Source organism: Glycine max, chromosome 1 (genome assembly GCF_000004515.6).
Source record: "Glycine max cultivar Williams 82 chromosome 1, Glycine_max_v4.0, whole genome shotgun sequence".
In the NCBI taxonomy this organism is placed as follows: domain Eukaryota; kingdom Viridiplantae; phylum Streptophyta; class Magnoliopsida; order Fabales; family Fabaceae; genus Glycine; species Glycine max.
Window position 1 is genome coordinate 53,478,198 of NC_016088.4, and position 14,621 is coordinate 53,492,818.

The 14,621-nt window shown below is 32.2% G+C and overlaps 2 protein-coding genes across 2 annotated transcripts; one reads left to right on the forward strand and one right to left on the reverse strand.

Moving 5' to 3' along the window:
• The first annotated feature begins 5,806 nt into the window (after positions 1-5,806).
• On the forward strand, positions 5,807-11,126 carry LOC100802500 (CBS domain-containing protein CBSX1, chloroplastic). Its single transcript, XM_003517265.5, has 8 exons — positions 5,807-6,352; positions 7,189-7,276; positions 7,408-7,472; positions 8,307-8,355; positions 8,567-8,616; positions 10,440-10,555; positions 10,690-10,747; positions 10,832-11,126. The coding sequence occupies exons 1-8, from the start codon at positions 6,167-6,169 to the stop codon at positions 10,904-10,906; spliced, it is 687 nt and encodes a 228-aa protein (XP_003517313.1). The 5' UTR covers positions 5,807-6,166; the 3' UTR covers positions 10,907-11,126.
• A 1,499-nt stretch (positions 11,127-12,625) lies between these two features.
• Positions 12,626-13,567, reverse strand: LOC100527066 (DNA-binding domain-containing protein). Its single transcript, NM_001251235.2, has one exon. It carries the CDS (start codon positions 13,350-13,352, stop codon positions 12,846-12,848), a length of 507 nt encoding a protein of 168 aa, NP_001238164.2. The 5' UTR covers positions 13,353-13,567; the 3' UTR covers positions 12,626-12,845.
• Positions 13,568-14,621: the final 1,054 nt, after the last annotated feature.

Consider the following 14,621-nt stretch of genomic DNA (forward strand, 5'->3'; position numbering starts at 1 on the left):
GTGATCTGACCTTCGTAATCCCCCACAATACACTTTATATTTGATAAGATATTTTTTTTTATTGTGTAGACCAATACTCATTAGACATATACTTGTAGGTTGTAACTTTCATGTTGTAGATAATATCAAATTGATAATATGACTTATTAATTGTGATTTTGTTATTTTGTAATTGTTAAATGACTGTTGCTCGTTCCATTCATACTTACATACTTTTTGTGTTTAAAAGGTTAAAATAAATCTTGATGGAAAATTTTCCAATTATAAATTTATAACGTCATTAAAATTATATTTGTATTCATTTATTATGTGATTTTAATGTATAAATGAGTACTTTTTATTGGTTTAGGATGAAAAGGTACTCATGCTCTCTCAAAATCCAAGGTACCAGTTTTTGTTTTTTTTTTTTTCCCATTCATACTTACCTCGCTTAAAAAAAAAAAACTGATTTTTCTTTTATTTTTCCAGTCGTCGCTTTCTCGTTTCTGTGTTCACACTGTCTCGTCACTCTCTCTACACACTTTTAATTGTAAGGCAATTTCTGCTTGTCATCGTAACTTTTTAATTTTAAAATAACATTAAAAAAAAATTGTACATGAGATGGAGAATTTCACTTTCTCTGTATCGTCTTTCTTTTATTTTTTTCCATGCGAATTAGCGACACAAGAACAAACTTAGGATTAAAGTATCAAACAAATTATCACCTGTTTTTTATTCGACCTTTAACCTCGCGAGACTCGTTATCTGCAATATAATATTCTAATTTCAATAATTTTCCATCAGAAAAAACTGTAGGCTAAATACAAACAAGAGAAACACTTAATTTTTTTTATAGAAGAAGATAAACAGTTAAATCAATAATTAAAAATTAATAGTACATAAAAAATTGTACAGATCACGTTAGAAATATGTATGTATTTAAAAATAATTTTATACATGTTAATTATTAATTTAAGTTATACAATTTATTATTATATTATAAATCTAAGATTTAATTTTAAAAAATAAGCTTATATCTTATTTATTTTATTTTTTAACACATGATTTTATTATTATTTAACTCTTATGTTTACACATATATTTAATTCAGGTTCAAGTCTTGAAAAAAATGAGATAAAAAAAAAAGACTTCACTAAAAGTATTTAATAAGATATTTTGACGGGTAATGATATTTTGCATCAATAACATAATTAAGAAAAGTTAATATATGTTAACAATAATTTTCCAAATAAGTTAACATTTAAATTAGTATTAGTATACGTTTTAATTTTTTTTAAGACCATTAGATAAATCATATTGTATAGCGGTTCGATTTATATAAATCTTGTGTTTGATAAACGCCATTAGTAATCCTCTAAATAACTAAAAATAAAATAAAATAATTGCAACAGCTCGTAGTGGGGCAACTCAAATACAAGGCCCTCAATTTCCTTCGGAGATGGATAGGCTGGAAATCTCGAATCCAATGACAAGGAGTGTTGCTAAGTGCAGCCAACATTTTTTGTTAATGTCTAAAATGTTCCTGACTTGTTTCTTTTTAAGTTGTTTTTTCTGTTATTTTTTATTTTACGTGTTTATGGTTTTGTGCTTCCCTTTGTCCCTTTCGTGTTGGTTTTCCATTTTCGAAAGAGGTAGCGGTTTGGTGGAGGTGAAAGTGTTACTGATCGGTAATTGTTGCGGTTGTTGGTTTGTTTTCGTCGAAGGTACACCAGGTACGCTGTTTTGGCTCAGTGGTGATCCGTAAGCATATTTTTCACATACGGATCAACTTGATTCATATGATTTATACAGATGAAATTGATCCGCAAGTACGAAGTTCATCCGTATAAAGCATACGGATCAAGTTCATCCGTATTGATTTTTTGATTTTTTTTTAATTCCTTAAAGTTTTATTTTTTTAATTATTAATGTGTTAAATTACTCATTTGGTCCCTATAGTTTCATGATTCATACTTTTTTAGTCGCTATAGTTTGATAGTGATTTTTTTAGTTCCTATAGTTTACATTTTATTACAAATTATGAATTATTTATTTATTACAAATTATATATAATATTAGTATATAATTTAATTATTTAGCTACAAATTAGTTATAGATTATCAATTATTTTTTATTACAAATTTTCTTATGATAAATTAGTTACGAATTACTTGATAATATTTATGTAGTTAATTTTTATTGATAATATTAATCAAATTTTGATGGTAAAGACTAAAATGAAATTAAAATATAAAGTATAAGGACTGATATAAGGTTTTTGTTTATTGATATATATGACTATGAATTTTAGTTTGTATAAAATGGTGTGCACTAAAAGATTATGTAGAGTTTTGTATGATGCAAAATTTTTTTATTTGTTATTAAGATGGACGAAGATCGATAGATGTATGACAGTATAATGTCTGAAGAAGTTGATATAAATGATCAAAATGAACAAGAATGTGGTGTGAATGAACAACATATTGATTGTTCGGATACGTTCAATATTTCTCATGTAATAATGTTTATTATTCTGAGTGATTTGATAAAATGAATGTGTTGTAGAAGATTAAAATTCTTCGGGTTGCATTGTAGGTGTTTGGTACCCGGGATGATGTTTTGTAGTGGGTTTGATCAATTGTTCATGAAAACGGATTTGTTGCAGTCATTATATGACTACCTAATTAAAACACATAATTAAATAACATATGACTATTTTCATTCAAATAAATTAAACATAAATAAGAATACGACTACATAAACCTAACCCTAAACCATTGCAGCTAAACCCTACACCAAACCCCCACATCCCTAAACTCTAGCCTATGAGCACTAAGTCCTAAACCTTAGCTACTATCCCTAGACCCTAAACCCTAAACATCTACAAAATGTAAAACTACCAATAACATACGACCATATATGAGTACATAATAAAAACACAAAATGCATAATTAAATAACATATCACTATTTTCATTCAAATATATTAAACATAAAAAACTAAAAATTTCAATTATTTACTATTAAACTTTAAAAGTATTTCATACCACCATGCAATCATACATATTATTTTTATAAACACAAGAGATACCTATTTTTAATACAAAACAAACATATAAAAACCCTATTTAATAACATTTTTCAAAACAAATAAAATTTTTTGCAAAAGAAAGTTAAAACAGTTCATCCGTATGACTCATACGGATGAAGTTACACTTACGAATCAACTTCAGAACATTACGGATTAATTAACACTTACAAATGAACTTCATCCGTACCAATACAAAAAAGAAATGCAAACAACGCCATTAACTGAGACGCGAAGCTTACCTCGACGGTGGAAGATCAAAGCGCAGCAAAAGTCCTCAGTGCCTCGAATCACCAAATGTGACACGGACGACGGACGGAGGAAGAAGAAGCTTGATCGGCGGCGGGAGGAGAAGAAGAACCAGGAGAAGGCATTGCAGAAGGAAGAAGAAGCATACAGAAAGAGACCCCTAGTGCGCCACTTTTAAATTTTAAGTGAAAGGGCATTTTCACCCTTTCACTTACAATGCTGGGTGCACCAACAATACTGTTGGGTGCACCTAGCAACACCCAATGACAAGCTATTAAGTTTTTAAGCCCATGTGACCATATCCATCCTAACAATTGATCGGCTATTGTTTCTTGCACCTCCAAGTTACTTGTTGCATTTCTTTTATGGCTTCCAAAAACAATTGATCGACTATTGTTACTTATTACATTCTATAACTATTACAAATTTTGGCTTCTGAAATAACAAATCTAAAAGTTAAAACAAAACATTCTAAAAAGAGTGCAAAAAAACAACTTAAAAGTACAGGAAGTAATGGATTGTTGATTGGAATGAAATGAAACACTTTAACAATTGAGAAAGTCCATATGCCGCGTAGGTAGTTGCTTTAGTGGCCGGAAAAATTTCTTCCTAAATCTTTTTGTGATATGATTTTATATCTTGAATTAGTTAATTCAAAATGTAAAAAAGTAACTAGTGATTGGACACACATGATTAATATGTTAACATTAAGGTTAAATCATTCAGATAATATTTGAGTTCAATCCTCGACGAAAAACATTATTAACCAGACTTGACTTATCGTTTGACCAAACTCTGGATTAGTTAGGATCCATTTTCTTCAATGAATCGAGTATTAAGATCAAAAGAATATAAAAAGGTGTCACCAACTCACCACTCCAGAATGTATTAAATTTTTTATTAATCCGAAATGTAAAAAAATGCAGAAAGTAACTTTTTGGTGTAGGAAGCAACTGCCTTCTATGCAAATGAACTCGGGCTACCATTATGTTGTAAGATGCATCAAAGGCCTACAACTTAATACCCTTTTTTCCTTCAATTTTACAGGGAAAAAAAATTATTCTCAATGCATTAGATTATGAAACCCAAGAATATCAAAATATTCATAGTGATCCTCGAATCCATCCTACATAACTCAGACGGATCAAGTCCCATAACCCATCCCACAACTCACAAGACGGAGAAATATCGAAAATTGAAAAGATAGTATTGAAAACAATCGTATAAATTTTGAATTCATTCAACTTATAATAAAGTAAAATATGATAACACGACCTAGAATAATACCAACATTCAAGCTTAAAATTTAAATTTTGAGATTCTTTTTTCCCATACTTTAGACTCCTACGATTCAGTTTACTAAAGTTTTATTACACTTAAATTCTTAATTTCTAGATTTTTTTTTTGAGGAATTAAAATTTCACACTCCAAATTCCTGAAATTCTCCTTGAAGAATTCCAGTCTCAAGGTTTATAATTTTATAAATTATAATCTTTGGTTTCTAAATAATTCTGAATATCAGAAAACAAAATTTTTGGATGTTACATAATGCCTAAAAGACTACATTTTAGTTGGGCAGTTTTTTGGGCTCCTCAATTTGACATTGGGCTTACTTCCCAACTTTAAATGAAGCTGGATAAATGCTTCTGGAATTTGAAATCCGAAGAGAACTTGTTTGGATTTCTTTGTAAAGCCCACGAATTAATTCAGATATCTTTTTAACAAGAGAACTTGAATATTCTGTTTTGTTATATTTAGAGTTTAGGATTGCTAATTTGTTTAGTATCGAGTACGAGATTGATTTGCTATTTGTTTACATGTTAATGTAATGTTCTTACTTAGCATCCTGTGTTGGTGCAAGTGTGTAGACATTTTAAATGAATAATATTAAACTGTTGAAGAAAAAGTACAAATTAAAAACTAATATTAAAGAACAAATATATCATTGCCCTGTCATATACTATTGTAAATATTCTTTAAATTTACAAAAGTTTCAAAAAATAATCATAAATAATTAAAAAGCATTTGCAAATGTAAGATTATATGCACAATCAATTTTAAAATTTAAGGGAATTTTTTAAAATATTAAAATACATTTTTAAAAATTTTAACTAAAAATAAAAATAATTAATGTAAAAATTAGAATTATAAAAATATATGTTACTACACATCTCACCCTCGAAACCTATTTTATTAATTTAAATTGAAAAATATAATTACATTGAAATTTTGGCAGGAAAAATTTTGTTTGTTTTTTGACAGATTATATTGGTCATAGCTAAAATCAAATTAACTGGATTTAATGTACATAGTGATAGTATGATCTGGAAAAGAAGAAACAGTAAAAGTTTTGATATGCCTTTTTTTAAAGTTTGAATCACATACATTGTTCAGACGAGGTAATATTCTTGGAGTTGAGAACATTCAACGACATAATAAAATTACGTATTTCAAATAAATGAATCTGAAAAATATATTGAAGAAGTATGAAACGTGTGGCACTTGAACAATCCAAATCCTCGTGGTGCAAAATCTCTGAATTAAATAAAAAAGAAATGAATGAATAAGTGATATTTTCATGGCACTTGCAAGCCAGGCCAAAATTTGAAGAGATATTTAAGGATATTTTTTCTTTTTTCTTTTATTTTTCTTTTTTGGGTAGGCGTTGAAACAGAGAGAAGAAATTGACGGTGGATTTTGTGTTTTTTGACAGTTAAAGGAAGAAATCGCTGTCTCTGTCGCGCGCAACGATATCTGCAGATTAGAGTGTGAAGTCCAAACTCTGAAACCCTCAACTCAAATCCAATCCTTTGGTTGGTTTCGAATTCGACTCCAACCAAATTCCCAACACATGGACTCGGTTCTCTTGCACTTGCATCTCCACACTCTCCCTCCTCTCTCCTCCGCCACTCACCGCCCTCTCTGCCACCCTCTCGCCGCCTCCTCCGCTTCTTTCCACCGCTCTTCTCCTCCTCTCCCACGCTTCCGCTTCTCGCCGCTTCTCGCCGCTAACACCCTCACCGCTAATAACATCTCGGTATCTCTTCTTAGTCTCAATTCCGAATCTATTTGCATATCAAAGCATGTTCCTTTTAACGAATTTCCTGTAACAGCTGTGATGTGACGCCGTTAGTATTTTAAATTTGTTAATGTTTTAGATTATAGATTTTCAATTCAGATTATAGTCTCTAACTGTTTTACGCTCACTTGCTTTAGTTGCGTTAAATTTTGTTAACACGTCAGGAATTTAATTTCGTAGAGCTTTTTAATTTTAAACAGGTTTTTATGGTGTTATAGCTCGTGGTTATAGAGTTAGAGTGAGTGTAAAAATGGCTGAAAGGTTGGAAATAGTATTTATAATCTAGTTTCATGCTTCGACGTGAAGAGTGACAGAGATCAGAGAACAAGGTCTATTTGGGTCTCTTTGAATAAATTTCTTTGTAAGCACTAATAGGAGAATAAAATAAGAAGAAAAAAAATATGAAATAAGCTTCTCCATTTAGCTAAAATTAACTCATGCGTAAGTTAATTTGTAAAAGCTATCTTATATTAACTTCTCCAGCAACTTATTTTAAAGTTATGCATAAGTTAATTTTAGCTTATGGAAAAGTTTATTTAATTTTTTCTTTTTATTTTCTTCTATTATAAGTACTCGCAGAGAAGTTTATTCAAACAAATTCTTTATTTGATATATTTGCCTCCTTCAAATGGAGGAAGCCCTTTTGTATTGAGGGTGGCAAAATCAAGACCGGCTTGATTTTACGTTGTGGCCATTTTGGCTCGATGTTCTCAGTGATTTACTATTTATAAAGTATCAACTTATGAGAAATGTATAAATGTAGTGACCACGTTTTGACATGATATTGTATGCAGCCAAGAAGTGGACTATACACTGTTGGTGACTTTATGACAAAGAAAGAGGATTTACATGTGGTGAAACCGACAACATCTGTGGATGAAGGTATATTTTCATACTTGGCACATGTCTTATTCCAGAGTAGAAGTGTTCTCTGTTCTTCTTCTCCATTTTTTTTGTTGTGAAGGGAAGGGAAGATTTTTTATTTTAATTCCTAACATGTTATTTTGCAACAGCTTTAGAAATTCTTGTTGAAAACAGGATAACTGGTTTTCCCGTGATTGATGATAACTGGAAACTGGTAAGTTCTTCTTACCCATTTTCATTTTTTCACTTTTAATTGGTTTATATTAATAAATCTCTGCCATATTTATTAATAAATCTCTTGTAGTTTCCCATCTTCATTTTATCTAAAAATTTTCAAAATGCACTGTTTGAATGTTTGTCAACAGATTGTAAAAGAAATATGGTTATGATTTATAAACACAACCTTGACATATCTGTAAGGTTGCTACATTGAGATCGAGTGGTCACAGTTTTTAGTCACGGAAATTACCTCTCCACTCATAAGGGTTAGGCTGCATAATATTTGATGTGGGAGCCCCTTGCATTAGGCCGCCTTGAGAAATACCTTGTTCGTTTCCTTGTTTCAAACCCATTGCTCTCTAAACTATCCCATTATCGTCAAAACACTTACCTAATGACATATGCCTATGCAGTCTTAACAAAGAAAATTTCCAAGGCTAGTTAATTTTGATTTGAGAATGAAAATTTGCCAATGTGAAAATAGATAAAACTTAGTTATAGGTAGTGTCTCTGGATGAAATCCAGATGAGGCTGATTTAATCATCTAATAATCAATCAGAAGATTCTCTATGAACATTTCCCCCTGTTGAGTATTGTATTTATTTAAAAAACTAAATCAATTCAGCAAAGTATAGTTCAGTGGCAGTATAGCCTTCTAACAATTGAATCTGATAACTACAAACTTAGGATGTATTAGTAATTGCTTATGATTTAGTTCCTTCCATTCTTCATTTATAAAACCAAATTTGCATGTGAGATTAACTCGGCAGAACATTGCTGGACTAATTTTCATGGAAATTATTTCTGAAGGTTCTTTTATACTCTGCAGGTTGGTGTTGTTTCAGATTATGATTTGTTAGCACTGGACTCTATATCAGGTAAATTGATTTTTTATTTATTAGAAAAAGCAATATCTGATCCTTGTTCATTTGTTGTTAGTTTGATTTTTACCTTATTCAAAAATCAAACTTAACAGCACTTTCATTTCATGGGATAACATAACAAATATTTTTTTTAGCATTTTTAATGTGTGTCTATCCCTGAATTAAAACCCTGTAGCTTAAATACAGTGTGCTATGCTGGTTTCAGGTCACGGGTTAAAGGATAACATGTTTCCAGAAGTTGACAGTACTTGGAAAGTATGTTTGTACTTCTTTCTCTGATAGTTAATTCATCTTTACCATCATATTCTAATATTTTCTGGATTTTATATTGTTAAATACTTAAAATTATTAAACAATGAGTTTACTGAGCTGATACTTTGGTAGTCAGACCTTAAAAAGCTAAGCTGGTCTGGATAGGAAAAGCAAAATCCATATATCACTACCATATGTAAGTATTACTAGGCATTCCTACCAGCATCCCAAACAATTTTTATAGGAAATTTTGCAGTTGTATACTCTATCACAGTAAGTCAGTAACCCCTTCCCCTTCTAAAATATACTGAATAAATAAATGAAATATATGATTAAGTTTTTCAATGCTTTCTTGTTTTTAAATGCATTTAACTTAAATTAGACAAATCTCAATTACTGATCAGTGATATGCAGTAAGTAACTATTGAGAAATGATCACTGATCAGTAATCTCAATTATACTGGAGAGTTAGGCTGGCCAGAAAAATCTGGCCATAGTGTAAATTAAGAAGGAAGCTGCACCATGGAGAAAGTTGTCATTGAGGATAAAAAATGTGTAGCTTAGTGTCTAAATTAACATACATAAATATTATGTTGCTTAATAGAACTTTTTTTATAGTAACTTAGATGCATGTTTCTCACACTAGCTGAATGCTAAACATGTTCGACATAATTGATGTTTCTGGCAACAAAACTTATAATATCTCCCTCATTGTACTAAACATACATGAAGCAGTGCGATTCTATATCATCAATATAAATTGCACAAATACACAATTCTACGATTCATCATTATTTTTTTCATTTTCAATTTTCTTTCACCAAATTTTATCAAAGAAATTTAAAAGTCAAAGCTGACATTGTTAAATAAAAAAGAATTGAAAGAGTGCTACTGAATGTGCCCTTTATTGCTTTGTTTTCATTCTTCTGTTATAGTAGGGGCTTTGCACAGACGCTCACTCTATGCTCCTTATTTGGCTATTCCATTGCTCTGTTTTCATTCATCTAAAATCGAGGCTTCACACAATCTCTTGCTCGATATATGCGCACCTTATTGGAGTATTGTAAAGGAACTGCAGTTATTCAAATTGCAGTTCCTTTACAATACTCCAATACACCTTATTCATTTTTTTGTTCTAAATTATGACATCGGGTTTTGTTTTGTGAAACTCATGGTTGAATTGTTTTGTCAATTCCTAAACTTTATTTAAATATGTTTTGAGCTATTTTGAAACATGTCTAGAATGTTGAGCACTATATGTTATTTAAATATGTTTCAAGCTTTTTTCAAGGCGTCTTTGAATTTACTATTCAATATGATTTGTAAGTCATGATTCAAAAAACAGCTTGGAATTCGTAATTTGATAACACCAGCTACAAAGTTTATAATATCTCCCCTTATTAAGCATGAACTACTTGTTTAGTTCTGGTACAAATTATCCTGAGAATCTACTGCTGCTTCACCCCTTGTTTCCCTCAATCACCTTATTATTTGAAACAATCTCAACCCACTCATAAAATATTTGCATGATAATCTAAGAAGAACGGATGTTGGGATATCATGTGTGAAACATGCCATATAGGCAACTATGCTGACACCACAAGTTAGATATGCCCAAGTGTGTTTGAGGAATCGTGAGTGTGTCATATCATGTGTCCAATACGGATAAAGCCTTTTCCCTTTTGAGTGTTCGTGTTTCATAGATGGTAATGATTGCATTTGAACTGGATGGTTTGCATTGCGTGTTGCATTTCAATTACTAGCTAATTCAACGATGGTAGTTTAATAGAGCTCCATTTTGCTGATATTATTATTGGCTCTTGCAGACTTTCAATGAGGTTCAAAAGCTGCTAAGTAAGACCAACGGAAAGTTGATTGGTGAATTGATGACCACTGCCCCTATGGTCGTTCGTGAGACCACCAATCTCGAGGATGCTGCGAGGTTCTTTCATCTTTTTCCTAATTTACCCTTGGAAACATCCCCCTTTGCTTTTTCCTTTTTTAACTTTTGTTTTTAGTAGTATATTTTTAAGCCGCCTATAAAAAAGATGACCATTTTTAAATGTCTATCTTTAGGTTGTTGCTAGAGACCAAATTTCGACGCCTTCCAGTTGTAGATGCTGAGGGTAGACTGGTACGAGACTCTTCCAATCCAATGTATTATATTTGTTTTGTTTTTCTTTTAATGTTTCTAAATGTTTATTATTAATATCTGAAGGTTGGGATTATCACAAGAGGAAATGTTGTAAGAGCCGCACTCCACATGAAACAAGCGAACCAAAAGAAAGCATGATAGGATTCAGAAGATCATTAAAAAACTTGTTGCTGGATTTCATGCAGTAGTTCGATTCAAGTGTTCACAGAATTTGTTCCCCAAAAAAAAAGTGTCCACAGAATCTTGCTTAAATCAGAATTAAAATTTTAGCTTAGGCATGTATATCTTATCGTTTTGGCATTTACACGAATGTTTGTCACGGGCAATATTTTGATAGGGCTATTATTATTCTTCTTAATATGTTCTTGTTGTAATTTATATGGGCAACCTTGGTGATAATGATGTTGAAAATGTTGTGAATTCGCAGCATTAATCATATGTCAAAGACTATAGATAATTCAGACACAAATTTCAACCGGCATTAATCTACTTCCATACTAACTACTACATCGTTTTAAATCGGTTAGTGGTTGAGCTGAAGCGATGACTGGTCTTGGTCCGTCACTGTAATAAAACTCACGACTAGCTGTTGAGCAGAACGGTTGACAGTAACAGATTGGGACCTGTCTTTTGTTTCTTCATTTTATACGACGAGAAAATTAAGGACGTTGCCTAATGTTGATCTTTTGGTTAATTTGGCCACATTATTTATCCTCTACTGATCTCCACGTTATTGGGTGCCCTTACGGTCTAGGAAAAAAAAAACTCCTAAATAACCGAGCACGAGGACGTTGTCCTCTTCGCTAATCCAATTCTACATTTGTCTTTTACCCTATCCTTGCCTTTATGTAATTTTTCATCTCTTTTGGCTGATGAGGCCTATATCTTAATCTTAATACGGGAGATTTACTTTATCATTAATTAATTAATCGCCTACTTACGTCAAGCACGATGTAATCCACAGGACCACAGCTATAAAAAACCTCAAATAAAAGTGAAAAAAACCTCTAATTCTCCGCTAATCATGGACTCATCCTTGGCTACAACTTAAAAGGCCCCATAGATCCTAGCAAACCAAATATGGGGTACAGCTCAGACTCAAATCAGAAATCTTCCGCAAAGATATTTGTTAATCAATAGAGGAGCTGTAATTTTGCTTTCACATGGAGGCATGCATCTCTTTCTCTATTTTTTTTTTTTCCTCTTTGTTTCTCGTTTATATATGGTATGATTTATTTATTTTTCGATACGATTGTTGTCTGAGATTTGACTAGAATTAGAAGGAGAAAAAAAATAAAAATCTGAGACGACAAAACCGACCCCATCATCCATCGTTGTCAAAACAGAGCCCATGGCTACAACGTTTTCCCTTGGCAGTGGCCCGTTCCATTTCTATTTCCCCTTTCACAACTCAATAATCAGGAAAAAGTGTAGAACCAGAAAAATACCTAACTCTCAATCTTATCACTTTTTAGTAGTTATTATTACTTTAGTGGTTAGCATGGCTCACTCTCTCCTTTTGTACCCAACTGCTGGGCACCGTAGGCCATTGCTGTCCCCTCCCTCCACCTTATTTCACTTCCACTGCTTCATTCTACTTTTTTTTTCTAACCCCAAAACATCACGCCTCACTTACTATTATAGTAAACCCACCTTCACTTTCATTCCAAAAATTCCTAATTTCCGCCGAATTCCTTTCCACACACCAAAAAAATATCTTTTTTTTTTTTTCCTTCACAGAACCATGAAGACATAATAACAGAGCCCAGAAAGCTCGGAAAGAGACTAGGCTAAGAAATTTAAAAGGTTAAGATAAAACCACCCATGAGACACATAGTAACTAAGAAGAAAAAGAAGTGGCTACTGGACTAGTTAATTTACATTTAATATATTTTTACAACGCCAAAATTTCTTTTGTAATATCTAAAAAAAAAAAACTAGCCAAGACCCAAGAGAGAAAATTGAAGGAATAAGATACAGTACAGTACTCCACACCACCATAGGCCTCATCAACAACATCACTTTGCCTCAACCCGCGCTTAGCAACCGAATAAGAAAACATGTACTTTTTTTTCCTTCAATTCACATCCCACTCACAGTCCGAACTCTCGGGTTCAGGCATCTTATTCAGGTCAACAACCCGCACCGGGAAATCCCCGGACCCACCACCACCGCCAGAGAGAAGTTGCCGCGGGGGCACGTAGTGGTGGTGAAGGGTTGCCTGAAGAGCATCGACTCTAGCACCGACCTCGGTGGCCTTCTTCCTAATAGAAGCCGCTGACATGTCGCAGCCGGCGACTAGGGCGGCCGGGCCTTCTCTGACGAGAAGCTCCGGGAAGTTGAGGCGTGCGGAGGGTCCCCGGAGGTAAAAGACGGCCGTGTCGTAGGCACGTGCGGCGGCGACAGGGGTAGAATAGGAACCGAGCCAAATCCTTGAACGCTTATTGGGTTCTCTAATTTCAGCGACCCACTTGCCCCACTTCCTCATCCTTATTCCTTTGTATCTTCTCTCAGCACCCTCCACCTTCCTCGTCGCTGCTGTTGTTTCTCTCTCTCCTCCTTCTCTTCTTCCTTCACTCTCCATCTCTCTCTCTCTCTCTCTCTCTCTCTCTCTCTCTCTAAAGTAGTTAACTTTGGTTCGTTGTGTTTGTCAATCAAATCGAAAAAATCACTAAAGAGAGAGAGAGTGAATGTGTTGTTCCATGACGAATGAGAAATCTAACTCGTAAAAGACACGGAAGTGGAAGAAGGGTTATAAGGGAGAGAGACTCGCGCACTAAGCTTGTCATCTGGGTAAGCCTCCACCTTGGTATGCTTCCTTTCAACCCCAGCTTTTTATTTTAATGCCAAATCAATTACCAACCAGATAATTTAATAATAATAGCAATACCAATAATCACTCTTTTTTTTTCTTTTTCTATTTCCATTTAAATTATTAATTCACCGACAAAGTCACTCACTCGACCCCTCCTTTTTTAAAAATTAGAAATTAAAAATAAAAAACTCCTATGTTTGTTTCTTCGTATATCCATTACTAATGAGCCCTTCCCTTTCGTCCTTCCTTGGATATTTGTAATTTTAATTCTAAACCGTCCCTTTTAAGACGCAGGTTGTGGAAGTCAGACAACGCCGTCTCTTTTCATCAACAACAACAATGCAATGCATGTTATTGTTTTCTCTCTTTAGATTTTTCCCTCCCCACGCACATTGTTTTCTCCAAATCTATATATTATAAACTCATTCATTTATACTTACTCTCTAAAACAGCATACGTATTAGCTGAATTCAATCAATCACTATATCAATAAACAAGATCATATAGTTAAATAATTAATTTTTATTAGATATTTTATATTAACAATACATAATAAATTAAATTTATAAAAAAATATTTGAAATAAAGTTTAGTAGACAACTAGGCAAATACCATTAATTAATCAGAAATTATAGATAATATAAATTCTAAGATAATTAAGTTAACAAATTTATTATAAAGACAATTTCTAATTAATTAACAATGCAAAACACATTTGTATTACTTTTATATATATATATATATATATATATATATATATATATATATATATATATATATATATTACTTATTCTTAGAAATAATTAAGACAAAAATATATGTAATTATATCTATATTTTATATAGGCTTAATTATGTTTTTTATATCTGAAATATAGTTTGTTTTCAATAAACTACTTAACGTTAATTTTTTTCACCCAAATACTTAAAATAAATTTGCATTTTATTTTATTACTTGTTATTAGTCTGCATCTGTTAAATAATGACGTGGTGTCACATTATCTCGCCTAATCACTAAACACATGGGCATAGGCGTCCA